This window comes from Zophobas morio, unplaced genomic scaffold (assembly GCF_036711695.1).
Source record: "Zophobas morio isolate AGI-343-1 ecotype UQ-CSIRO unplaced genomic scaffold, CSIRO_AGI_Zmor_V1 ptg000024l, whole genome shotgun sequence".
Classification (NCBI taxonomy): domain Eukaryota; kingdom Metazoa; phylum Arthropoda; class Insecta; order Coleoptera; family Tenebrionidae; genus Zophobas; species Zophobas morio.
This window is the reverse complement of record NW_026972129.1, coordinates 10,910,388-10,937,888: the sequence shown is the minus strand read 5'-3', so window position 1 is coordinate 10,937,888 and position 27,501 is coordinate 10,910,388. Positions and strand designations below refer to the sequence as shown.

Below are 27,501 nucleotides of genomic sequence, written 5' to 3'. Positions count from 1 at the left end.
AGTTCAAATTCAAATCACAAAAATTATGAAACCTGCTTGAACATATTAAAATTAAAATCCTCCCCAGGATATGAATTTAACGAATGGAAATTTCAAGTTCCTTTTTCTCAGAGTGGGTCAACGTTTAAGATCAGTTTAAATGTATAAAAGTCATAAATGAAGTATGTATTATTCATCTCAAGTGAGAAGTTGTGAAATGTGTTATAACGTAATAACTTCAATAAAAACATTTAGAAACTTTAGATACCATTGTGGGGGCTGGCAAGTCCCACAAAATTGTATAGCATTTGTATATAATCTGTATTTAATTACTTCCCAGTATCACCCCGAAACTTTCTCTTCGTCCACCTGCATGTCGTAAAACCTATCTTTTGTTCACTCTTCTCAGTAATACTTATCCTTTCCCAGATTTCGAATACCTTCCAAGAACCCTTTAGACACAACTGTTTCCACCGCTTTCTACCTTTCTTTTCATTTTAATTTCACAAACTCCAAGACTCTTTCCTCAACTGCCGTACGGACAACATCAAAATAAATACGCCAAAACGCACGTACTGTTTCAATCACCTGATCACCCCACACCGTGATAAACAAAAAAAATACGTGAATTTGCGCCACGTTTTTTAAAGAACATTTACAAGATTGTTGAATTATCTTAGAAGCATAAATTGCGAATATGCAAATGACAAAACAAAAATTACACGTGCTGAAACTTCACAACGTTTCAGATTGTAAAATCGCTAATTGACTGCATTACCAACGAATCCACACTCGTTGGCGCGGACTGTGGCATCGAATGCGATTCATTTTTGTTTAAACAATTGCCTTTTTATAAAATTACAAACTAAATTTAACCTATGTGGCGGCACAATAACACGTCGGTAAGCGAAGAAAGATAAGTCGCCTCGTGGTCTAGTGGTCTGGATGCTTGCCCGGAAAGTGAGAGGCGTGGGTTCGAATCCCACCGAGGTATCAACATTTTTCTTCGCTTACTTACAAGCTACAACACATGTTTACACTCACTCACAACAACAAACAAGAAGTGACGCCGACGCTGTTGCTACGCGTTCTCACGCTGCGTAGTTTTTTTTCACTCAACTTGGTCTTTTCTGACATCATTGTAATAACTTGTGTATACAAAAGTTGGACGCGTTGATGGCATAGTTTTACACATTTCAGATTAGAAAATCATTACTAAACTGACTGATATTGCACTAATTATACTTGTTGAAGGGGACTGTGGCGTCGAAAGCGAGCCATTTTTGTTTAAACAATTGCTTTTTTTATGGCAAGCAAAATTACATACCGATTTAACACGTGCTTACACTCACAACACTCGTAACCTCTCTACGAAGCCCAGGGTTACATTCCTTTATTTTTTTTAAATGCGCTTTCGCGAAGTTGTTTTATTTTTCTTAGCGCGAAATTCATGACACTAGCACAGTACACCAGTATCCAAATAAAAACTTGTAGTAAAAACGAATGAAAGCCACCACTTTTGTCTCTGTAATTATCACATTCGCACTAGTTTTCAATTTATTCTCATTCGTATTATTAATTCCATATTTTCTCACTTGAATTTTACGTGGGTTAATCGCGAACAAACTGCCAGCACTGAATAATTAAAATAAAGTTCAATTAAATACATAACTCAACATTTGCAGTATTTTGTGTTAAAAGTGGAGATTAGGATTGCTTTTAATAAAAGTAGAAGATTATTAGAACGGTGAAGATCTATTTTTTATTTAAATATAAATAATACAATTAAAGCAAACTCTTTAAAATGCGTATCTAGTTCGAATATCCTCCAATTTCTTAGAAACCTCCGCAGGAGTGCGATCCAAATCTGATGCTATACTTTTTTGTTTGACTGGTTCTAACGAATTGTATTGCTCACACAAATCACCATCAATTACATTCTGAAAACATACGTACATTTGATTAGTACAAATCCCATAAAATATGCAAAAATAAATACTAACACTAATTACATTCAGAAAAAATAAAAGTTAATCACTTTTAATCATAAGTCTAGCATGTGTTAAAAATCATCACACAATATACATATACTTAATAATTCAATCAGAAAAACTGGTTACCTTAACAGGATAGTAGTAACTTCTGTACGAAATATGATCTCTTCCACACAGTGGCGGGTTTTCACTTCTCATGTGCATTTCTAAATGTTGGAAGAAATCGTGATCTTCTCTTGACGTAAACGGTACAAGTACACCAACAGTTCCTGATAATGTTGTGTAAATCAAAGACTCCCACCCTCCAGGAATTAAGGTCGCTTTCTGCAACCACGTGACAGTTTCACCTACATGGAATGTTGAGATGGTGTCAGCTTTTTGCGAAGCTCCATTTAGGAGACCTAAATAAATATAACAAACGTATTGTTACACTTGAAATGTATTTTTAATTAATATGTAGCTTACGTGGGAGACCCAAAAAAATTTCAAAACTGAATTTTTCTGGTACTATGAGCAAGCGTTAATCTTGGACATTTGCGAAAAATTTATCTTCAATGGAAATGAAAATAATTTGACGTAATGTCCACACAAACTATAGAATTACAGAGTGAAACCTACCTCTGTCCCACAATGATTTATGACCAGTGGGATCTTCCTCAACATCATCGCTGACATTTGGTGGTAATCGCATGATGGCAATATTACCAAATTTGTCGGCCACAGCAACAGTGTCGTAATCCAGTACATTGGTGCACGTAATCCAGCGTGGATGCGTGTCGTCAGCAAATATAATCAGCTGATTTTCCGCCCTCTTATATCTAACCATGAAAACTGATTCTTGCACATCCGAAACGAAAATTCTCTTACCCATAGCTTGAATGTTTACTATACCGTTAGGTATGTGCTGCAACGTTATAGAAAAAATAAATAATATTTTGTTGTCAACAAGATAAAAAATGTGACAAAAACAATTAATCAGAACTGCAGGATATCAACACAAATTCAGACAAGTTTTATTTCATCATTTGAAATTAAAAAATAAAATACATACAATAGTAAAAAACCTACCTTGTTTTCACATTTTCTTAGCAGTTTTTTCTTCCCCATGTCATACAGTCGGAGCATTCTGCCAACACCAGCAAGCAAAAGACCGTTGTACGCACATAGAGCCATAGGGACTTCGTCAACTGGAGTTCGATGAACAAATTCCAATTCTCGGCCCATTGGATCGATTTTGTATGTGTCCAGGTACCCACTATTACAGTGCCTGGGATTCAATTGAAAATCTTTTGCAATCCCAACAATTAAGAAGAGAATTTGTTGAGGCTGGTTTTGGAACTTGACCAAAACACTAGACATCGCTGCCTCGTTTTGTTCCAATCTTATTAACTTGTGAGTAATTCCCTGTACAGGATCCATTATCCTTAAAGTAGAAGCCCACATTCCGTGTCCAGCTTTCGGTGCCGAGAATACACTTTCAGGTAAATCTTCATTCAAGAAAGCATCAGCCATTTCTTTAGCCAATTCCTGCTCTTCTTCGCCCGCAGCTTCCTTCATTTCCTCAGCCATTTGCAACCTTCTTTGTTTTTTCGTTTCTTCAGTATATGCGTTGTGCTCGGTTTCGGTTATAATCAAATTATTACTTTCTGGATGAATTATAAATTTCCTTGGAGTGTACTCCAAAGGAAACGAGACTTGGTTGAAAACGGCACCCAGTTTCTCCAACGCCAAAATTCTCAAAGTGTTGGTTGAAATTGCAACAATGCCTTCTGGACACTGCTCTGAACTAAATCCAGAGGCGTACTCCAAACTTTCGTATGATAAGGGAGTTAAATAAAATCGACTTTGGTAATAATAGCTCAACCACGATCTACTACTCATTGCTAAGACAGCTTCAGACTGTTGCATTCGTATTCTGAATAGTTTCACTGGTCTTGAACCCAAATATCGGGTTCTCGTGTCTGAAAGTTCTCCAGAGACAGGATCTAATACGTTACGCAGTAAAGCGCCATTTTGTAGACCAATGTTCAAATATAAGGTACTAGTAGTACTAGCAGCAGCTGCGTTATCGGCGTCACGGTCTGTGCAACCCATTTCAACAATACACAACGACTCTGCACACACCGGTAAACCTTGTATCGACCGTGGGGCTAAACAATCGCTAGGATCCAACGAGATTATTCTCACAGTACTGTCCGCTAATCCTACTGCCAAGAAGAGAGATAACTGTTCACCAGGGGTCACATTTGCTAATGCCATACAGACAACGTCTGAATTCATGCGTTTTCTTTCTTTGTATTCGTGTAATTGCCCAGTCTATCAAGAAAAGAAATGAAAATTAATTCGGTTGCACAATATTTATGGTTTCAAAATTAAATAATTAAATACAAATGACGATTTCGTTTCCTATGTAATAATCAATGATATGACGGTAAGAATAAACAACGTATTCTTTTTGTAATCACTGCTACTTTATAGCAACTCGCGGATGTCGCATTACGAATCAAATTAAACAAATAAAGTTACTTTGCAGGTTCAGTATTTAAAAAAAAAAGTTTTGCAACATCTAATTTCATAGTATATTATCTTGTTATTTAAACCATCAAGATTTATTTTTTATAAAATATAGTATTCAATTACATAGTTTAAAGTTTGTATATCTGTGACATTTATTAATTACGAGAATGGTAAATCCGTTCAGTAGATGTTCTTACTTTACCTGTATTAAGTACCGAAAAATAACATGTCTCTACAACATTGATTACTTGGTCTACTTAAAGTAGCATCAGCACAAGAATAAAGCATAATATTCAATTTTCAAAATCAAGTTTGTTGAATTCAGAAATTCAAACAAAATACATGAATAAGATGTTTTACAAAAACCCAGAAGTCACGGATTTTAGTTTATCACAAAAATAAATTAATTTTGTTTAAAACTAATGTAATGAGACTGTATTTTTTAAAATTTATGGTTTCATAGCACTTAAGTTTATTAAAAAAAATTGGTTTGGAACAGAACCTCATTCGTGATTAACTCATGGAGTTTCACAAATGTCCGTGGAATTTTTTCACTAATATTGGCCTCTGAAATTTCGCAAATATCTGATTCAAACAAAGTAGGTTATCTGTGAAACCACTTGTAGATCTTGTTTTAAAATATTAAAATAAAGTTTATGATCTGATCAGATTCTTCTGATAAATTTTAAGCGTCTTTTTGGATCTTTGATAATAGCAGATATATAGTCTTTTTTATCACAGTTTTGCTTAAGAAAAGCAAAAAAATCTTCCAGCTTTTTCGAGTTGAGTTTTTCCTTAACACAATTTAGCGATGACATCAACACTTTTGCAAGGACACGTATATCAACTTGGAATGGTACAGCGTAATATTAAAAATAACAATATTGTATTCCCAAAATTTTCTAGGAAAGTGGAGTGAGCCGTTCCTGCTTTAATCGTTAAAATAAAGTGACTCATTCATTAATTTGCAAGATTTCAAAGTATTCAGTTTTGCAATTCTTGATTTATTCAATAAAATAAATTGACTGATAATTGATGGATAATTCCGAGTCGTAGCACAAAAGAAAAGTAGTCGGTTATACCGATGCAAGGGGAAAAAAAAAGCCAAGTTCCGCATCGAACCCATAATCGCAGTACTGCAGGTCGCCATTTTCTCCGATACACCCACTGCGTCACGGAGACGTACAAACCGTGTTGGGAATAAAACGTTATTATAACTTGCAAATGTTTTGGCGAAAATTTGAAAGCATAGCGGGAAAACTCAAAGTAGAGCCGTACGCTACAAGTATGAGTATATTTTTGTGTAACATTCAAATCATTTTAAAATACCATTCACGGGATACTGCTTTTTTCGTACTGTAGGGGTCATGAAACGTTGAGAACACATAAAAGTGGCCTTTGGTCCGATGGAATCGATTACAAAGATGTAATATTAATTCAGTAATCGATTTAATATTAAGATAGAAGAATTCTTTGAATTTAAAGTGGTGATGAAGTACTGCACGGTCTGTCTAGATGCGTTGTAAAAATCGACAGAAATCAACACAGATTTTTTTTCTACAACTTTATGAATAAGACCGCATTTTAAAAAACATTTTGTAAAAAAGGGTCGTTTAGGAATTATCTAGAGCACTGTAGAAACTGTCAAAAGAGTAAAGAACTTTTTGTATTGGAAAACTTAATTTGAAGTAAAGTTGTGTTTTAAATGGGTATAATTTCAAAATTATAGAAGTGAATAGTATGCAGTGAAATAGTAAATACAAAAAGTGGATCATTAAGTACCGTTTACATACATGGGTACAGGGATTGCCGAAAAAGCAACTTTAGAACTGTTATCCTCCAGTAAAAAATATACTAAAAAATAAAATTTTTTGAAGCATCAGATGAGAACTATTTTATGACAAAGTAACAAAACCTATGTTACTCATATTGTAGTTTTATCAAAGACATCTCTTTACACCGCCGGCCGTTAACATTTTTGGCGCAGCAACTTTTAAAAATGAAGTCCGAAGATCTTAGCGATTTAGGAACCGCACTGTTTGATTCAAACAGGAAAAACCTAGATCCTCTAGAGAGAACGATTTGTTGAATTTATACTCGTATATACGCAAATATGGCTAAATTGAGATTTTCCCGAAGTTGCAGGTCTCTATACCTATTGTTCAAGAAATAGATATCAAAAACTACACTAGTCATTGCCTGCAGCGAACACTAGCTACGTTGCTGCTATTAATGTAGGTGCCGACCTTAAAGAGCTTTGGTGGGTGTCATAAATGTTAAAAACTCAAAAAAATGTTTTTAAGTATAAATACATCAAGAAAGAAATAAAACTTTTTAAGCCAATAAAGACCGTATTATTATTATTATTACATGAACCGTGATTTTGCAGCTAGTACTATGTTGAACACTAGTAAAAAATAACGAGCTTTTCAATTTCTTCTATTCGGTGCCAACAACTATTTAACTTCAATCTAAAGTATTTACTGTAAGTGCTTTAAGTCAGCAAGTTAATATTAGTGAAAAATCCCTTATGTTTCACCACCGTAACGATGAACCATTTTCGAAATTGTTCTGTTTTCTGTGGTATTTACTGAAATGAACTAATTTAATGTTGCAATATAATCAATTTAGATGTAAAATTTTGTAGTTAAAGTGGTCTAGGGAAAAATAGTCTTAGTACAAAAATTAGTATTTTTATTGCTTTTGTATCAATGAAACAAGGAACTATTTATAATGGAACCACTGTATTTTGCTTTTATTAATATGTATAATTTTTTGTGCAAAACTACGTCGAATTATAAGTTAAAAATTTAATAATGTCAATAATAACAAAAAACTTTGTAAGATGTAGTTTTGTTGATGTAAACTAAAGTTTTCTTTGACCACGTATTATATAAAAGAAGCTTCTGTCGCTGTTGCAGCATATATGGGTCGTCTATTTAGTGAAACATGAAACTTTACATACTTTCTATTTTTACATTCAGATTTGAATGCGTTTGGTATTAGTGTTTTAAATTATACTACTGTGAAGACTTCAAGCACGGCCAACTGTATTAATACATATGGCCATCCCAATTCGTATAAAAAGTTGATTCTTTGACGTTTCCAAAATCGTTAATCAGGCAACGACATCTGTTGAGTACAATTATGAACTTGGTTGGCAAATAATTGTCAAAATGACGTTTTAAAATATCACGTTTTTCTGAAAGTGTAGATAATGGCACAAGAACATTAATGATATTACTCATATTATTTAGTTTTGAAATAAGATAGATATATTTTTAAAAAACGAAAATTATTTAACAAAAAGGAAGGTACATATTCATAATTTTAAAACTTTTCTGCTGGTAGGTTTGTTACAGATCGTTATTTTCTTCAACCAGTCTGTTTGTTCCAAACAAATATTATCAATAACTGGTTTCACTGTTGCTCGAATAATTATATCACAAACTCTTGATTTATGTTCCAAGCAACAAAATAATGGATTTTGGTCCAAAGAAGGATGGAGCAGATTACACATTTGTTGACATGTCTTTTTGGAATTTAAAAACGGCAACATTTTTTGAGTGACGTCAGCCACTACCTTCACAATGCCTACGAAATATGCATTGGGATAGGTTAATCCACCTCGATCCTGTAACAGGATGAGTCTTAATAGCGGACCAGGAACCTCTTTGGACAACAGCGGCGCAAGGCAGCTGTCGCAATGAAATTTGTCGTCTAATTTCTTTAAAATGTAGCCAGCCAAAAAGGCCACAGATGCCGATGAAATGTTTGCACAGCGTTCAATTAATTTACTTAGGTTTTGAATCTTTGTTCTTAATTCCAAAGGTACATCAAAATTTTCTTTGTCTTGTTTTGTATCATGATCCAAAACCGAGATTTTTGCAGTACTGACAAAGTCTATATTGGAAACATTAGATGATTTGGAACATTTGGAACATATTTAACAATTCTGCATTGCATATTCTGCCGCTCTGGCATCCGTTGCATCATTGGAGCCTCCTTTTAATCTCACGTGTGAGAACGTTGCTTCCACCGCATCGGAGCTAAAGGAACGCGTAAGAACATAGTAAAAGCCTGCTTGTTCTAATAAAAACTTAACACACAAATATGTACTTCTGGCAATAAATTTTAAAGCATGTGCAGTCTCTTGAGTGAAACCACGAAAACCAGTGCTAGCAGTATTTGATAAGATAAAACTGATTTTCGCACTTTTGACATTTTCAACTATTTTTCATTTATTTTCGAAAATTAGCGAAAAAAGTGACAACAATTTTTCGTAATTTCCAGAAAATTTTTGTCTGAAACAGTTAAAAGACGATCTGACCCACCGGAAAATATGTAGTTGACTTATAGATAAAATATTTTTTGACGATTTATCTTCAAATAACTGAGAAATGCGAGGAAAGGACTCCAAAAATCTCCAAAATTTTCAAAAAATTTGAAACCGTTCCAAATGGCTTTATTTCAGAGAAAAACATTGAGTTTCTAGTTTTATAGAATACTAATAGCAAATTTACCTTATGAAATACTAGCCCCGCCCACCCACTCACCCTCCATTTTCTTAAAGAGTATGTCGTTTGCCAAATTTTGTCTTATCTTAGCAAGTACTAGCCCCACCCACCCACCCTCTATTTTCTTAGGGATATGTTATTTACTAAAATCAGTTTTTTTGTTCGCAAAAACTAGCCCCGCCCACCCGCCCTCTCTTACCTTGTAGGATATGTCATTTGCCACCGTTAGTCTTACCTTAGCAAGTACTAGCCCCGCCCACCCGCCCTCTAGTTTCTTGGAAGATATGTGATTTGCCAAAATCAGTATTATCTTAGCAAGTACTATATTGTATATTGAAGTGGCAAAATAAATGATTAAACAATAATTAAATACTACTTGCTAAGATAATACTGATTTTGGCAAATCACATACCTTCCAAGAAAATAGAGGGTGGGTGGGCGGGGCTAGTATCTGCTAAGATAAAACTGATTTTCGCACTTTTGACATTTTCAACTAGTTTTCAACTATTTCAGAAAATTAGTTGAAGACATTTTTTGTAATTTCCAAAAATTTTTTGTCTGTAACAGTTAAAAGACGATCTGATCCAACGGAAAATAGTTGGCTTATAGATAATTTTTCGCAGATTACGAATCTAAAATATTTTTCACGATTTGTCTTCAAATAACTGAGAAATGCGAGAAAAGGAGTCCAAAAATTCCCAACATTTCCAAAAAATTTTAAACCGTTCCAAATGGCTTTATTTGAGAGGAACACATTGACTTTCTAGTTTTATAGAATACTAATCGCAAATTTACCTCATGAAATACTAACCCCGCTCACCCACTCACCCTCCATTCTCTTAAAGAGTATGTCGTTTGCCAAAAATTGCCTTATTTAAGCAAGTACTAGCCCCACCCAGCCACCCTGTATTTTCTTAGGGATGTTTTTTACTGAAATCAGTTTTTTTCTTTGCAACTATTAGCCCCGCCCACCCGCCCTCTCTTACCTTGTAGGATATGTCATTTGCCACCATTAGTATTATCTTAGGAAGTACTAGCCCCGCCCACCCGCCCTCTAGTTTCTTGGAAGGTATGTGATTTGCCAAAATCAGTATTATCTTAGCAAGTACTATATTGTATATTGAAGTGGCAAAATAAATGATTAAACAATAATTAAATACTACTTGCTAAGATAATACTGATTTTGGCAAATCACATACCTTCCAAGAAAATAGAGGGTGGGTGGGCGGGGCTAGTATCTGCTAAGATAAAACTGATTTTCGCACTTTTGACATTTTCAACTAGTTTTCAACTATTTCAGAAAATTAGTTGAAGACATTTTTTTGTAATTTCCAAAAATTTTTTGTATGAAACAGTTAAAAGACGATCTGATCCAACGGAAAATAGTTGGCTTATAGATAATTTTTGGCAGATTACGAATCTAAAATATTTTTCACGATTTGTCTTCAAATAACTGAATCTAAATGTTACCCTTTTTAAAAAACTTTCTAATACCACCGTTTTTAAACTCTAAAAAGACATGTCAACAAATATGTAATCTGCTCCATCCTTCTTTGGACCAAAATCCATTATTTTGTTGCTTGGAACATAAATCAAGAGTTTGTGATATAATTATTCGAGCAACAGTGAAACCAGTTATTGATAATATTTGTTTGGAACAAACAGACTGGTTGAAGAAAATAACGATCTGTAACAAACCTACCAGCAGAAAAGTTTTAAAATTATGAATATGTACCTTCCTTTTTGTTAAATAATTTTCGTTTTTTAAAAATATATCTATCTTATTTCAAAACTAAATAATATGAGTAATATCATTAATGTTCTTGTGCCATTATCTACACTTTCAGAAAAACGTGATATTTTAAAACGTCATTTTGACAATTATTTGCCAACCAAGTTCATAATTGTACTCAACAGATGTCGTTGCCTGATTAACGATTTTGGAAACGTCAAAGAATCAACTTTTTATACGAATTGGGATGGCCATATGTATTAATACAGTTGGCCGTGCTTCAAGCCACGTTAAAGTTTGGAAATACATGTGCCTACTTGATTCACTCCATTGCACCACGGAAATGCAGCGGAGGCGACAAGCAGGAATAATCTAGCACAATAAGAAAAACAGACATTCAATAGGTGATCCGTCTGAACAGAATTACTGTGCCTGTTAACAAAATATTAAAAAAATAATAATTACCGGATCCATCTCAAAATAGGCCAATTCACCTCCAGAAAGCGCAATAACGACTTGCCGTTGGTTAACAGCACATTTTACAATCATTTTCTTTCCTGGAGCCTTCCACTCGTTCACACGTTTATCAGAACAAATATGTCTGATGCCTCCAGGATATACCTAAAACGAGAAAACGTTACAATTCAAGAAAATCATCGTAAAATATAGAAATGTAGCATTTGTGGGAAATCCAGTAATAAAATGTTATTAATGGTACTATGAAAATGCGTTACTTTTTGACATTTTTCCCTCATTTCTGCACATCATTATAATACAGCCATGATAACGAAATGTCACTTAAAAGTACTCAATTGTACCTGCACTAAAGCATCATCACTGAGAGCAGAGCAAGATAAGGTTGGCGTAGTTCCCAAGAAACCACTGTCTGTCACTTCTTCAACCGTTTCCCCGATTGACAGTACCAAAGTGGCGTTAACGAAAGACACAATAATATAAGCATCATATTCATCTGTAACAAATAACCACACATTACAGGATTTGCACTACTTTTATAGAGTAGTTGATTAAAAAAAATAAATCAGTCTATAAGTATAATCACAACGCATCAGTTGAAACACGGACAAGATTTCATCATGTTCATTTGAATTTTGTCTCTTCTTTTCCGTCTTACTCACCTTATATGTGGTATAGGACAACAAGCAACGCCTCGCCATCTGAAATAAAAAGCACTGGTGTTGAAAAATAATCAACCACCAGGCTTTATTAGAAATTCATTCTCATGAATTTCATCAAATAAAAAAAGAAAAAATACACTTACCGTCACTTCGCCGCTTGACGGTCCACACAGCATTCGGATTGCCTGGAAGTTCAGAAACAGCCATCTCAGACACCTCCAGACCATGTCTCAAGACACGCAATGACGACCTTGGGCCTCTGCCACACAACATGTACAGTTGTGGCGTATCCTCTCCTGCCAAGTCAGCAACTCGACAGGATAATATTGGCGACAGTGACTCCATTTCATCAACGAGTACCAAATTCCGCAGGGAACGAGGTGCAAAGAAGAACGTATCTCCTTCCTCCAACGGCATAGCTGAGCTGAATTCCAATTCGTCGTCATCGTCACCAAGGTGAGCAATCTGATACAAGTAACTAAAATATGCAAAAATAGTTTCATTTAGTTTTAGAGCTACTTCATACTTACTGATTTCCAAATTCTGAAGCAACAAAGAGAAACCCAGTTTTTAGTACACACATTGCAGCTGCTACAGGCACTGTATCAAAATATTTCAATTTGATTTCAGTTACCATGTCTTCATCAGTCTCGAGAGTGATTTTAAAGATGTCACCTTGCTCAGTCTGGGCAAGGAAAAAAAACATGGATTTTGTTTTATGCGTGGCTGAACACACAAATATCATTCCTCTTTCAGGGTCATCCAAATCATTCCTCCTCCTAGGAATAGGGCATCGAATATCATGCTGATCTCCCAAATTCTTATAAGTGAGATAGTTCTCAGAACAAATAAGTACTCCAGAAGGGCCATCATCTCCACCAGGTACAGTCACCAGAAAATTTGCGTGTTCTTCCAAAGGTTCTGAGTACTTGCGTACCACGTGATTTACACCAAGATCAAGCTCATAGAAGGTCAAAGTTTGTTGAGTTTTCTGTGCTGCTTCTCCTGTTGGATCTGAGTCGGCTTCTTCATAGTCAATTTCTAGACAGGCAAACATGGGGTTGTCATAACCAACATCCACTCCAACCATGTGGTATACAAGAGTGTTACTTTTATGGGCTTCAAGTGGAGAAGAAATTGTTAACCTGGCTTGAGCATCTCTGTTCAAGATGTAGGCTAACTTTTGTTTTTCAACTGCTCCAATCATTACAGCTCTTCCTCGAGGATCTGTGGCCAAATATTGGCCAGGTACGATGCGTCTGACGCCTGATTTACCAAATGTTTCTTGGTGGACTTTCTCAAATGCATTTTTTGTGGGGATATACTCCAGGATGACTATTCTTCCAGAATCAGATCCGACTATTACATAATCTTTGGTTCCTCCAGTTAGACGAAATGACATTAATGAGCGAATTACTCCAAAAATTTCTACAGTTAGAAGAGTGTGCACTTTGCCAGTGTTTGGATCAGGTCGCAGAACTTCTAAACTCTTGCCACGTGAAATGACAATTTCTTGCATCTTTGTCCCAGAGAAGTTGCCATGGATGGCGTGGGTTATCGCCGTGGCTCTTTGTAGGGTGATGTTGTACAGATACATGTTGGTGAATTGTGACCCCTGCGAAGTTTGGGTAGTTTAACGAAAATGGACGAGATAGCAAACTTTGATTAAAATAATGTAGGATACTAAAACCAGGCTAGTAATTATTGAGGAATCTTAGCCAACGATGCGATGTCTCCAATTATTTAGCACAGTTTACGACCTGCACGTACTCTATATGTAGGTGCAGGAGATACCATAGTGCATCACATAAAATTACAGTAAAACTACTTCACTTTAAAAAAATATATAAACATAAATAGCCATTGCGAGTCATAGGTTAACTAAATGTATTTACCTCGAAGACAGATGACCGGGATTTCTTCAGATATTTTCAAGTGTACCGGTAGTCACGACGTTCACGTGAACAAAATGTTCAGTTTACATTTTGATCAGTTAATATTTTTTTTTTAATGTGGAACACTCCAACAATGATTTTCTCCCTTCTTTTTACGGTTTTGAAATGGTTTTAAATAAATTAACGGCGGTTTATATCAAAGCTTTGCAAATGGCGCCCGGTCACTACCATGCAACTTCTCCACAAACAACCACCACGCCACAACAGCAACAAACGCAAAACGCAAGTTCAGGGAGACGCCGCGTCATTCTGTCAGAGAGATTACAGTGCGCTTGCGTTATGCTAAATTTTTCAGCCAATCAGAACAAAGAGCGGTGCATTTCTTTGAATGGAGGAAATGGTAACTTTCTATGAAATGAGTTGTACCTATACAGTGTCGGCCTGGCGTGTTTCAGGGCCCCCGGCGAAAACTATTGTCGGAAGTCGGGCCCCCTTCGAATGGTATTTTTTTTTTTAATTCAAATAAATTTTTAGAGAAAATAATGTTTTTATTACAAAATTTGGTTAAATTAATACTTCTATTATTATTAGTACTACCAAAAGTGCTTCTTAATGCAGCCGAAGTAGCATGGCTGTGGTATTTTAAATTTTCATGTTCGTTTAAAGCTTTATTTAAATGTCCATTTTTGTGAAAGATGATCCTCATTGTGTTTTTTCAGCAGATATGAAACAATTGCAACAAAATATTTTTTCAAAACCAACATAATATGAAACGCATTTTCTGTTAATTTTTTCTACCAAAACAAAACTTCGAAATATATTTTTTCTGGAGTCAAATGCCAATTTTTACTTCCAAAACTGGGTTGGTAGATATTTTAGTATTCAAGGATATATTGGGACTTAGCTTTATAAATAAGGTATGTAGTACCATCGGAAAGATACTTGAAAACTCACATCTAAATGTATGTATATCATTATTTTTATCTAAGAATTTAATTTATCAATAGATACAATTAAAATTTTCCAAAATATATATATATGCACTCGGTTATATTAGTCGTAACTGTAGTCGTCTTTACTTTTAGTAAGATTTTCCAATTTTAAGACATTTTCACCGCTAGTACGTAACAAAAGTTTTGAGAAAAATCACAAATATTTTTTTTACTTTAAAATGCTGTTAACGCTAACACTTAAACAGTGTCGTACAAAATTGAATTGCGAATACCATCTGGTTTTAATTTGCCAAAAAGTAACCAGCCATGAATTTTCAGTGAAATAAAATTAAAAAGAAATTCTGAGACAAGAGACTGGAACATCAATAAGAAGATTGGATCGATTGTTTAAGAGTTTCCCATATAACGGTTTCTAGAGGAATAGCCAAAAACAACTTAAAATACCGCAAAAGAGCTAAATGTCCAAAACATACAGCATCGCAGAGAATTCTCAGATGTTGCCGGGTATTGAGAATTCATCATTTTCTGTGCAATCGTGTGGTTGTGCCGGGTGAAGAAAAATATTTTACGTTTGCCAATTCAGAGATGGAACGTAACGATGGATTTTATACAGACAATATAGAAGAAACTACAAATAATGTAAAATTTAAATTGAAGGCAAAGTTTGAAAATAACATTTTAGTTTGATGTGCTATATCTCCGGCTGGCGTTTTAGTACCATTCATTGGCCGTGTTACTCGTGTTAGAGGTCAATGCAGATGTGTATACACAACAATGCCTATCAAAATTACTAGATTTTATAAGGGAACATCATAATAACAACAATGTAATATTTTGGCCATATTTAGCAAGCTGGCCAGGAATTGCTTAGAAATAAATAATATAAATTTTGTACCTAATAAAGATAATTTCTCCAATGTGCCCCCAGCAGGACCAATAGAAACATTTTGGGCAATACCAGTGAGTATAGAGTTAAAAGAGAGGCAACCTTATGGACAAGTGCGGGGCTAATGCTCCGTCTTACCCCTCACTTCACTTCATCCACAAACGTAATAGTGGATAGTGGCTCTCCCTCCTTTTTTCTTGTGAACTACGTTAACAGTAGTCTGGACGAACACCAACTCATCAGACTTGTGGCCAGTGCGATTACGTTAAAGCAAAATAGCCCATCCCCAAATGAACGGTGGACTGGTGAAAGGTTTTTGTCCAATTTTAACCAAATTTCAGCTTTTCTTTAATTATTATTGTTATGATAAGCACATGTTGACAACATGCCAGTAAATCTCAATTTTTGGAGGATGCCTGGTGTATGCGGATGAATTTAATCCTTTATTTAAATAAAAAAATGAACGGCCATTATAGTAGATATAGTTATTATGTTATTTTTATTATTTTTCAGCTTTTCGACCGTTTTATATTTCGATTTCTCAATTTTTCAACTTCTCGATATTGTAATTTTTCATTTTTAAAATTCTAGATTTTTCGATTTCTCGAGTTCTCAGTTGTTCTATATTTTAATTTTTTTATTTTCCCAATTTTTAAATTTTCGATTTTTCAATTTTTGAGATCCCGAATTATCAATTTTTCCATTTTTAACTTTTCGATTTGTCGATTTTGGCCTATTTCGGTTTCTCAATTTTTCGATTTTTCGACTTGTCGACTTTTCGACTCCTCGATTTCTCCATCTTTTGATTTTTCGATTTCTCGATGTCTCAGTTTTTGAATTTTTCGATGTTTCGATTTGTCGGTTTTTGATTTTTACTTTTCGATTTTTCGGTTTTTCTGTGTTTAGATTTTTATATTATTCGATTTTTCAGTTTTCCAATTTTTTTTAGTTTTCGAGTTTTGATTTCTCGATGTGTTGATTTTTTAGTTTTTCGATTTTTATATTTTCGATTTTTCCATTTTTATTTTTTTTTATTTTTTGATTTTTAGATTTCTCCATTTTTCAATTTTACGATATTTTAATTCTTCAATGTTTTAAATTTTAGGCTTTCCGATTTTTCAGTTCTTCAATATTTTTTAATTTTTCAAATTTTGACGTTTCAGAATTTTCAGATTTCCGATTCCTCAATTAATCTACTTTTTTCGACTTTGCTTTTTGAATTTTTGATTTCTCAATTTTTCAATTCTTTAACTTCCTAATTTTTGAATATTTTGTTCAATTTTGTGATTTTTCAGTTTTTCGACTTTTTACTGTTTGAATTTTCAATTTTTCGTTTTTTAAACTTTTAGTTTTCAGTTTTTAAAATATTAGGTTTTTCGATTTCTCGACTTTTCAGTTCTTCTATCTCTATTTTTCAATTTTTGGAATTTTTAAATTTCTGATTTTCCATTTTTTTTATTTTTCGATTTTCCGTTTTTTTTTTAATGTTTCGATTTTCCATTTTTTTTGTGGGTATCGTTGGTGATTTTTAGAAAAAGCGACGGTTACGGTTTTCAGATTTTATTTAGTTCCTTTTACTGTTTGAGAGTGCCAGGGAGAAGAAGATCGAAGGGTGTTTGAATGGTCGACAGGTAGGCTCGGTTTCAAATAGGTGGTAGTAGGTAAAGAAAGAGTTTAGAAAATTCTAGAAACGGAAAGAGAAAGTATAGTGAACCAAGAGTTATAAGGTTATATGGCCATCATAAAAGTAGTTGACGGCAAATAAATACCCCCTTTGTGTGGTTCGCACTAAGCTTACCGGTTGGCAATAAATCATCTTCTAAACATTTCTTGCTCATATTTAACAGGGCCGGCCTTCAAAGCGAGTGGTTATTTCGGAACCCTCAGTGGTTGCAGGTAGTAAAGAAATAGTGGAGTGGTGGATTTTCATATTTAGTGAAAGCCGCCCCTGAACGAAACCACAAGAGCCGGTCGAGCTGCAGTGGACACGTTATTTACGACCCTAAAACCTTTTCTATTGTAAACAACTTAACTTCGACACAATGGGATGATTTTATGATGGCCATATAACCTTATAGCTCTTGGTTCACTATATGTAGGAGCGTAGGGCAGGTAGACGAAAGATAGAACGTATTTACATTTATAGAAAGATTATGAATGCGCTCAGGTAGAACACCTGATTTTGTGGGAACGGTTGTTCCTACATTTTAATTTTTCGATTTTCCACTTTTTTTTAATTTTTCAATTTTCCAATTTTTCGATGTTTCGAATTATTCAATTTCTCTGTTTTTAAATTTTAATTTTTTTTATTTCTTTATATTTAGACTTCTCGATTTTACAATTTTTCGATATTTGAATTTTTCAAGTTTTAATTTTGCCATCGTGGTTTTTCGATTTTTAAAATTTTTCGATTTATAGATTTTCCGATTTCTCAATTTTTTCAACATTATCAGTTTTGGGAACTTTTCAATTTCTTTTTTCAATTCTGAACGCTTAGAATCGACATTGGCATGAGCGCGCTCTGGTCTGTGGATCAGACATGTTCCCAGGCGACGACTTATCAAAAATTGTTATCGCTAATTCTACTAGAAGTTTAATATTTTGTGCGAAAATGGAACACTCGAATGAAAATAATTGCCAAAATGTGTTTGCCGAATTTTATACAGACCGTATGCATTTAAAAAAGCCCTTCACATTTAATCACTTTTTCCAAATGGGGATATCAAAAAGGACAAATTATAACTCTAGAGAATGGTAATTCGATAGAAAGACAGACAAGAAGTGGAATTCCAGCAACAAAAATGGCCCAGAAGAGGAGAGAAGCCTTAATCAGTCAGAACCACGGCAGTAACCATGTATTGGAACATTATAACTAGTAATTTAGTAATATAATAGTGTAAATAGTGTGTCCTATTTTTAACATCCATACTCACTAACCACGGTAAACTTGGAATGCCATTTAGAAATTTTGGACAGAAATTTAAAATCGGCAAAAAGTACGTTACTAAGGGAGAATAAAATCATATTTGCAAAGCGAAAATCAATTCCCAAATGTTCAGAAAAACAAAAATTGGAACAAAAGCAAAAATTAAAAAAAAATTCTGAATCATTACACTGCCAACGTTATTGATGCATAAATGACTTATATAAATTTTCAGTTTATTCCTAAGGACATAAATGTTCCGAACGTCCCTCAACTGCGACCAATTGAACGCTTTTGAAGAAATCTAAAGTGGAATTTGTGTGAAAAATGTAGGGTAGGAACCCTTCACACATATAGAATTAAGCAGTGTGTATTGCTGAAAATTTGGCAGAAAAAAATATTGGCTTTCACAAATTTAATGCGCCGCGCCGTGTTAAAACAAAAATTTGTGAAGCAAGTAGATATGTTGCAGATCGTACTCTATACAGTTGTTTTATAAATGTTAACAGTTGCATTTTTAATTCGTCATTCAATAATAAAGTTATGCTAGTTTGAAACTTGCGCAGATTTTTGGTCCCCACACCCTTATTTGATTCGAGTCGCAAAGTGTCAGTAATTTTCCGCGCCGTCCGACTTGTTAAATTTCAAACTAAAACGGCTGCAAGAGCGATTCACTTACAGTAGTTGTGTTGTACAAGCTCAGACAACAACCCGTAAAATGGTATTAGTAACAACCATTGAAGGTTAGAGGGCTTTTGTCGCATTTTGGGGCGCCATCTGACCGCCAATATTAACTCACTGGTACGCATAAGGATACGGGGTTGCCGGTCTTTTAAATACATAGTCACTGGCAATACTAAGTAGAAAGGTTTACAACAACGACTGGGAAGCCAATTTAGAAGTACAATTAAGAAGAAGATTCTACCAGAAAATTAGAGAAATTGACGTGGAAACCATTCAAAGGCTGTTAAGACCTATGAAGACAATTTTGCGTCGTATTGAAGATAGCGGATCTTTATCTGTTTTCCACTTAATAATAATTAATTAAGAAATTAGCACTTTTCTGGGTGGTTTTTGAAATTTAAATAAAATTAAATTTGGCTTCCTAAACTTTTTCTCAAAACTTTTGTTACTTACGTTAGGTTTCTCAGAAATTAAAAATGTCCCTAAATTTTCGCACTTTCTTTAAAATGTCTTTAAGTTTGTTTTTTCTGAATTTTAAATTTTCTCTTCTGGACACCACTTTGTATTTTTTGACTGATGAAAGTTCAAAGAACTCAAAACCAGCATGTAGTACGTACTGAATGAACCAAGTTAACAGCAAAAATGCCGTGCAAAAAAAAACCCTAAAATGAGAGAATCTCTCTCGAAAAAATGCCGAAGTTATGCATTCTTATACAGTAGCAACTGATTATTTAGGGTACCTAAAAGCTCAGGGACCCCGGGGACCGCCGGGCGGGCCAGTCCGACACTGGTTATAACATACTATCATTGTTTAATTATACAGGGTTAGTCACGAGAAAATTACTTCTGAAAATTAGTTTTACGCAACCCAAAATATGAATACCGTGTACCACTTGATACTAACTTGAACACTCTGTAAAATAAATATATATTTTAATCATCAATTGCATTAATCAAATCTACTCACAAATAACCCTACAACAATATGAACAATACACAGTACGTACACGGACCAGTGTAAAGTATTACTAGAAGTGTATGTATTACGATCATTCAGAAAGTTATAATAAGCTATAAAATTATTCGAAAACAAACTGCAAGTTTTTTTTTGGCCGAAATCGTCAAAATCAAGTGTTGAGTACATTTTTAGAACGTAATATATCCATTATTAACAGATTGTAATGAAATTTTAAATAGGTATAACTTTTTCGGCACGTATTTTTAAAAATCAGTATCTCTGTTATTATCGATGGAACTTTTGGAACGCGGTTTTCAGTACTATTTTTAGCTTATAACTAGAACTCTAAGCACTACCTGAAAAACGTTATCGACTGTTTTGTTGGAAATTAGATACAGTATAAGTTATTTTTTCCACAAAATATAATTTTACTGTATCTCATCTCCGCCTTTGATCGTATTTTTTATTGCCCTTTAGGCATTAATAAGTTATAATACTTAAATTGAAAGAGAATATTTTTATTGCTTAAAAATTATACAGATTTGTTCAGGCTCGTCAGATAATATATATAGATTTATTTTAATTTAGTCTATATGTAACATTGATGTGGAGGTATGGATGGCGCGTTCACCTCGATTAGCATGACTGTTATTGAATCCAACCAAAGAGAGAGATGGGCTGTTGTGAAGTCACATACGTGCGCAAAGGAGAGTAAATTTGACCACGTGACGAGGGGAATAATTAAGCGCAAAACCATTACATTAAACGATGTTATTAAATAAAATGCATATAAAAAATGATGTCGGAGAACTTATATCTGTTTGAGTATTAGTAGTACATTAAAAAATGTAGTTTGAATGAATATGAATATTGTTTAGAACATTGTTAAAATAATTTACCTATATATAAAAAAAAATTGTTTTTCAACTTCAAAGGAATTGTAAGGAATTCGAAATTTATAATTAATTAGTGATTTTTCTTCAAACGTCAAAAAAACGTTAATTTTTATTATACTCATTAAATGAAGACAAATAACCATTTTTAATCAAACACTCTTCACCCACACACAAAAAAAAATCCCGCCGTTTACCAATGAGTGCACGGTATGTAATTCTTCAAATGGCTGTTTTGAATATTTGAGAAATAGAAACCAAAGAAGGTTACTTACTAATGTCAAGTATTTAATTTTCATGTACATACATTCTAAAATTTATTTAATGCTTTTATCGGATTTTCGACGTTTGAAAAAAAAATTGTTTATTTTATTCGGAGACCACTTAATTTTTGGTGGCGTGCCTGTAAGTTTGATAGCTGAGCCTGTTTCTGTAATAAAATAACAAGTCCCCCCAATGGCGGCAGAAAAGTATTTTCCTGATAGGCAGAAAAACACACTCTCAAAAAAAATTAACACAAAACTTGATTTTGCAAATTAACTATGAGTGAGTTTCGGTAAGCGACTGTAGCGTTTACATCAGAGTAAAATAAAGATAAAACGATCAAAAACATTTTTTTTTCAAAGTTCTTTTTAACAAGGTGACTCGGAAAGTTAAAAACAGAAGGGATCACATCTTTTTTCGGTATTTTTCTCCCAAACTGATAAAATCGTCAGGAGAAAAATGGCCACTACAAATTGCTGCAGAACTACCTGCTGTGTAGTTTTTTCTTTTCATGGCAATTACCCATTTTTTTTTTTAATTCAGCATCCTTTGGGAAGCTGAAAAATAACTATTGTGTATGCACATCCAGGCAAAGTGGTTAAAAAATACCAGCGGAAGGAAATGCCGCAACCTTTTTTCACTCTATTATTGCAGCCGTAAGCAGCACAAGACTTCACCATTTTCGTATGTGGATTTTATGAATTAAAGAAAGTAAAATGTACAATCATACCCAATATTTATTTTTAGTTGTCATTCATTACATGCAATACTAAACTGTTCTTTAAAAAACCAAACTTATCTCGTAACTATCACCAAAAAATAAAGTTCAACTAACTAAAACTATTATTAAACACTAGAATATTAAAATGTTTTAAAAATTGTCTAAAACAAGTTCCAAATAGCCCAAGAAATCATCAAAAAGCAACTAAAACCACTAGCACAACACGTAGCGTAAGCACACAAACATGAAATATGCCCCTGATCAGCCCCTGATCAGCTGATTTTGCGTCGTCCCTCTCTCTCTTTGATTGGAGTCAATGTCGAATGCAAACGCGCCATCCATACCTCCACATCAATGATATGTAACAATACATTTTACCTGATGGTAACGTTAACAATCTATAAACAATAAGCTAAATTTTTTTTTATTATATTTATTGCGAAGGGTTAAGTATAAAAGAAAATTGTGGAAAAAATATAAACTGACAAAGAAAACAGAAGATTTTGAGTTGCACCGCAGTTTTGCCAATATACTAAGCAAAGATTTAAATAAGGCCAGACAAATTTATGAAAATTCCTTGTTGAACAGAGGACCAAAAGCAGTGTATAAATATACTAAACGCAAACTGTGTTCGAAAATTTCTTTGCCTACTGTAAAAAACAACGATGGTTATTGTTCTAAATCCAACTCTGAATCGGCTGAAATACTAGCAGAATTTTTTGCCAGTACATATACCAGTGAAGACTCTCAAAATCTACCTAGTTCTCCCCCGACATCATCGTATCTTGATACTATAGAAATAAATGAAGCTATAGTTTATTGTGAGCTATTGAACCTTTCTGAACATAGTGCCCCTGGTCCTGATAATATCTGTGGTTCTTTCTTAAAAAAATATGCTCTGCAATTAGCCAAGCCTCTTGCTCACATAATGTCCCAGTCTTTACTTTCAACTTCTTTACCGTCCGACTGGTTAAAATCTTCTGTCACACCCATTTTTAAAAAAGGTGACAAAACTGACCGTAAAAACTATCGTCCTATAAGTTTGACTGCAGTTTGCTGTAAATTAATGGAACGAATTTTGTGTAAAAGAATAATTCATTTTGCTATTCATGAAGGTATAGTACCTGACGAACAACATGGCTTTCTCCCTGGTCGTTCCACTGAGACATGCCTTTTATACTGTTTAGATAAATGGACCAAAGCTATTGACCGTGGTGATTCCGTTGATATTGTTTATATAGATTTTCAAAAGGCATTCGACAAAGTTCCTCATCGAAGGCTAATACACAAACTGAGAGAGTTAGGTATTAAGGGTAATCTCTTGAACTGGATATCCGCTTTCCTATCTGAACGTGTCTTTTACGTCAGAGTTGGTGATTCATTGTCCAATAATTATGCTGTAAAATCCGGAGTTCCTCAGGGATCCGTCCTAGGGCCTGTTTTATTTGTTCTTTATATATCTGATTTAAGTCGTCTTCTAAAATCAGATCATGCCTTTTATGCGGATGATCTTAAAATTTTTAACTATCCCAATAGCAGTTATAATATCCTAATCGAAGACCTAAATACTGTGCTACAATGGTGCGATCTGTGGCTAATTCCTATTAACAAAGAAAAGTGCGTCATTCTTCATCTGGGTGCAAAAAATCCATGTTTAAACTATCGTATTGGCAACGATCTCATCAAAGCGGTTGATAAGTATGTAGACCTTGGTATCACGATTCAAAGCGACCTCAAATGGTCGCACCACTCTTTAAAAACTGTTAAAAAAACAAACATTACGATGTATCTGCTTCGAAAAGCCTTCCAAAGTCTATCGAAGGAGTCATTTCTGACATTGTATAAATCTTATGTTAGACCTCAGTTGGAATACGCATCTGTTGTCTGGTGTCCTTTCTTACAAAAAGACATTGAGATAGGTAAATTGGCTCCGATGGTGCAAGGAAGGTAGATTTTATGGTACCTCCTACGGTGAGGGGATCATCTGCAGATACGTTATTTCCTGCTGTCGGAAGAGATGTGTTGTTTGAATTACAGGAACATATAATTCCATAGTCATCAAATTTCTATGTCTAGAAAGTGGTGGCGGTAAGGTAGTTACAAAGGGGTTTTCTGGTATTTCCCAGATTTGCGGGGTCTTTGAAGTAAGAGGATAACAATCGTTACGGTGAGAGTAAGTAAATATTTCTATACTTTTATTACTATCTGCACTGGTCGAAAATGCCCATTCAACACAAATACAAAATTTCCGGCCGAAAAATATCAGTTTTTTCTTAAACTTTCTTGTGCCCAAGCGCTTAAGATAATTGTTACAAAATGGACTGTTTGGACGAAATGATTAGTGAAAAAGGGAAAACAGTTCTGTTAATTAGGTAATAATTATAAATATAATTTTCATAAAGTGTTAGCTCAAAGTGTTATACGTTGGCAGTGTGCAAAACGTGGCTGTAAATCGTACATCAAGACGAATGCTTCGAATAATAGAACAAAGTGGTGAACATACTCACGAAGCGACTGAAACTTCAAAATTAAACAGACAGAAGCTCAGCAATTTTGTTTTGGTTTATATTTACCTTATCTTTTGCAGCAAAATACAATACTAACAAAAATAAAAATATATATATTTACCAAGCAATAGTAAATAAATTGTTAAAATTATTAGGGGTAATAGTTCGAACATATATGTGTTGTTTTTCTTAAATACTTATCGTTGCAATGATGAACGAATAAAATTATAAATAACAACTTTAAATGAAATTTAATTTTTCAGTTGGCATTAGATATTAGGTTTTGTGAAAACAACCACAGTTCTGCGTTACCCGTCATGCAGGCAGCAGGAGATGGGAGCCAACTAGTACATGCATCTGGCGGGAGCCAATTTACCTATTAGTCCGGAGCCAATTTACCTGTTGCTTAAGATTCAAAAGTAGCCGCCGGAGCCAACTAGTATGTTCGCGCTCAAAGACGCGCAACCAAAACGGTCGCCAGCGTACATAACCTTCCGTATTCTCAGAGGCTCCAAGAACTAAAACTTTGCACTCTGTCCGAAAGACGATCCAGAAACGATTTAGTCTGGACATTTAAAATTTTGAAAGGTTATCTTGGGGTCGACTTGTCACCTTTATTTAACATCAACAGTGACGAACGTCTTCGTGGTCACAGCTTAAAATTGCGTCATAATCAGTACAAAAGCAAGATCCGGGAAAACTTTTTAAGTAATCGAGTATTTACTGCCTGGAATGCCCTACCCGCAAACGCTATTAATTCTCATAGTATCAACACATTCAAAGCAAAGCTACATTAACAGAAGATAATAAATTGTCGCCATTGTAAATTACGCTGATTACAATTTGTATTTCTCTGTTTTAGTAAAATCGTGAGCTTAATAGGCACTGCCTCAGCTCAAAGTATGATAATAATAATAATAATAAAATAATTTATAAGCATTACATAAAATTAGCTATACATGACATATTTACGATTAAATACAGGTCAGAGTAATAATCAGGGGCGGCTGGTGTCGGGGGGCACAAGGGCACGTGCCCTCCCAAAATTACAACGTCTACAAACATACTGGACATAGCAAAATAATAATTTTCAATATTTAAAAAATTATCCGGAAATTTGTCTCATAATAATTATCAAAACTAATTTTTTTATCTCGCTCCACTTGTATAGAATGTAAAATGTTAAACGTTTTGTTTACACCGTTGCCATAGAAACCACACGTTCTAGCCATTTCAGTCAATGGGACTGCGGTCCTGTTCTGACAGTGCTCGGCAGGAGTAACTCAATCACGGGTTTTAATTTTCATGCTGCGCGAGATAGACGTAAAATAGGTATGATAAATATTCTTGGATAACCTTCTTGGTAATACGGACATTCGAAAACAACTAAACTCCGCCTGTACTAATGTCGGCACATTCGGGCACATAATGCAAGGGTCGACAAAAACCGCCATATATTACGCCGATTGATATAATGTGCGTAAAATTTTGTGCAGTGTTTGAACTTGCTTTACGTGGACATGATGAAAGTAGAGAACCACAAATTCGTTTTTACTTTTATTGAATGTACTTTTGTATTTATTTCCGTCACACAATTTCGTCTATTAACTGGTAATAATAACCTGTTTTATATCTTCATCCCCCCATTTCAAAAGGTCACGAGCCGCCACTGGTAATAATACAGATTTAGTGCCTAATGGACTCTTTATGATCAAGAATCTTCTGAACGCTATAAAAAAACACTCTTTAAAAGTAAACACTTCAAAGAACTTTTGAAAAGATTATTTGTGTTTAGGTTTTTCATACTTGCAGGTAGTTTGCGTCGAGCGAATTGTTTTTAGATTTACAAAATTAATTTTGTGTGTATTTCAAATATGTTGTGGATGCAATCAAGAAGAGGAAAGAACTGATACCATTCTTAGTGAGTGTCCAGCGCTAGCCTCCTATATGAAATCCATAGTAGGGGACATCTGACCTAGTATGGCAAAAATCCGGGAGTTCCTACCCTCTGCGTTACTCAAGTGCATTAGTGCATTCAAGCCCCCATTTAATTTGAATCCAAGAAACAACACTGCGAAACTTTATTTGAAAAATTAAGTATAAATAAGAAAACACGTTAGTAATGTAGGCAATCCCTCATCCATTCTACTCGTAACCAGAATTTAGATCCTCGGTTTGTGGTAGGGGTTTTTGGAACGCAAAGCTGGTAAACCTTTTTGGAAGGTTACTCACTTCTTGTTTTTGGAGAGCTACTTCTTGTGTAGCAGTGCTAACTGAAACATGTATTCAATTTTGCAACGTAGAAACAGAATATCGTTTTTTATTTCATAAAGAGACAATTGTTTAACCAAAAATTAATCGCATCCGACGCCATAGTCCGCCTTACCCCTTGCAACTAGTAGAATATTAACGATTTTTTAATCTGAAATGTATGAAACTTTGATTATTCTATAAACACGTCCAATTCTTGTTTTTGTTATTCAAAGATTTTTAACTGTTCCAATGAACAATTGAACAATTTCAATAATGGAAAATGCTTATATAAATACGTGACAGGAAATTACTTATTCAGGTTTCAACCCATTTTTTTTTTTGATAATCACCTAAAAGGTCTGGACGTTTTTATCATGTACCTATATCTATATAGCAAAATCAGATACAATGGTTTAACAATATGAGGTATGTCTTATAAGATAAGATAGGTTTAAAGGTACTGATAAAGATTAAAATAGTGTATGTAGTACACATATGTTTTCAAAAAAATGTGAAATATCGTCATTAACTTATGTTTTAAACTTTTATTTGTTAGTAATGTCTTGCTATTGTACTACTAATACAATTTTATAGGGTAGAAAGAAATTTCCAAAACTATACCCATAAGAGGTTACAAACAACTTGTTAGTAGTTAGTGTTTAGTTAGATAATGGCAACGTAATTGGCGA

General features: G+C 34.2%; 1 protein-coding gene across 3 annotated transcripts; it reads right to left on the bottom strand.

Moving 5' to 3' along the window:
• Positions 1-1,715: 1,715 nt before the first annotated feature.
• On the bottom strand, positions 1,716-14,056 carry LOC135134808 (splicing factor 3B subunit 3). 3 transcript variants are annotated; one of them, XM_064063640.1, is made up of 9 exons: positions 13,771-14,054; positions 12,406-13,490; positions 12,019-12,353; positions 11,558-11,709; positions 11,205-11,360; positions 3,042-4,289; positions 2,592-2,877; positions 2,100-2,374; positions 1,716-1,919 (listed from the first exon to the last, which is right to left on the bottom strand). In XM_064063640.1, exons 2-9 carry the CDS (start codon positions 13,470-13,472, stop codon positions 1,779-1,781), a joined length of 3,660 nt encoding a protein of 1,219 aa, XP_063919710.1. In that variant the 5' UTR covers positions 13,473-13,490; positions 13,771-14,054; the 3' UTR covers positions 1,716-1,778. The 3 variants fall into 3 exon arrangements, 2 of the variants coding, with proteins under 2 accessions (XP_063919710.1, XP_063919711.1); XR_010281385.1 differs by lacking the exons at positions 1,716-1,919; positions 2,100-2,374; positions 2,592-2,877; positions 3,042-4,289 and adding an exon at positions 11,876-11,958 and having other exon boundaries at positions 11,271-11,360; positions 13,771-14,056; XM_064063641.1 differs by lacking the exons at positions 1,716-1,919; positions 2,100-2,374; positions 2,592-2,877; positions 3,042-4,289; positions 11,205-11,360 and adding an exon at positions 11,876-11,914 and having other exon boundaries at positions 11,620-11,709; positions 13,771-14,056.
• Between the last annotated feature and the right edge of the window lie 13,445 nt (positions 14,057-27,501).

Excerpts from the sequence above, each read along its gene's own strand:
- LOC135134808 (XM_064063640.1), bottom strand. The coding sequence starts at position 13,472 with ATGTATCTGTACAACATCACCCTACAAAGAGCCACGGCGATAACCCAC. Across the intron at positions 11,361-11,557 it reads GTGATGATGCTTTAGTGCAG|GTATATCCTGGAGGCATCAG; the intron begins GTACAATTGAGT and ends TTCTCGTTTTAG. Across the intron at positions 1,920-2,099 it reads GTTACTACTATCCTGTTAAG|AATGTAATTGATGGTGATTT; the intron begins GTAACCAGTTTT and ends GTATGTTTTCAG.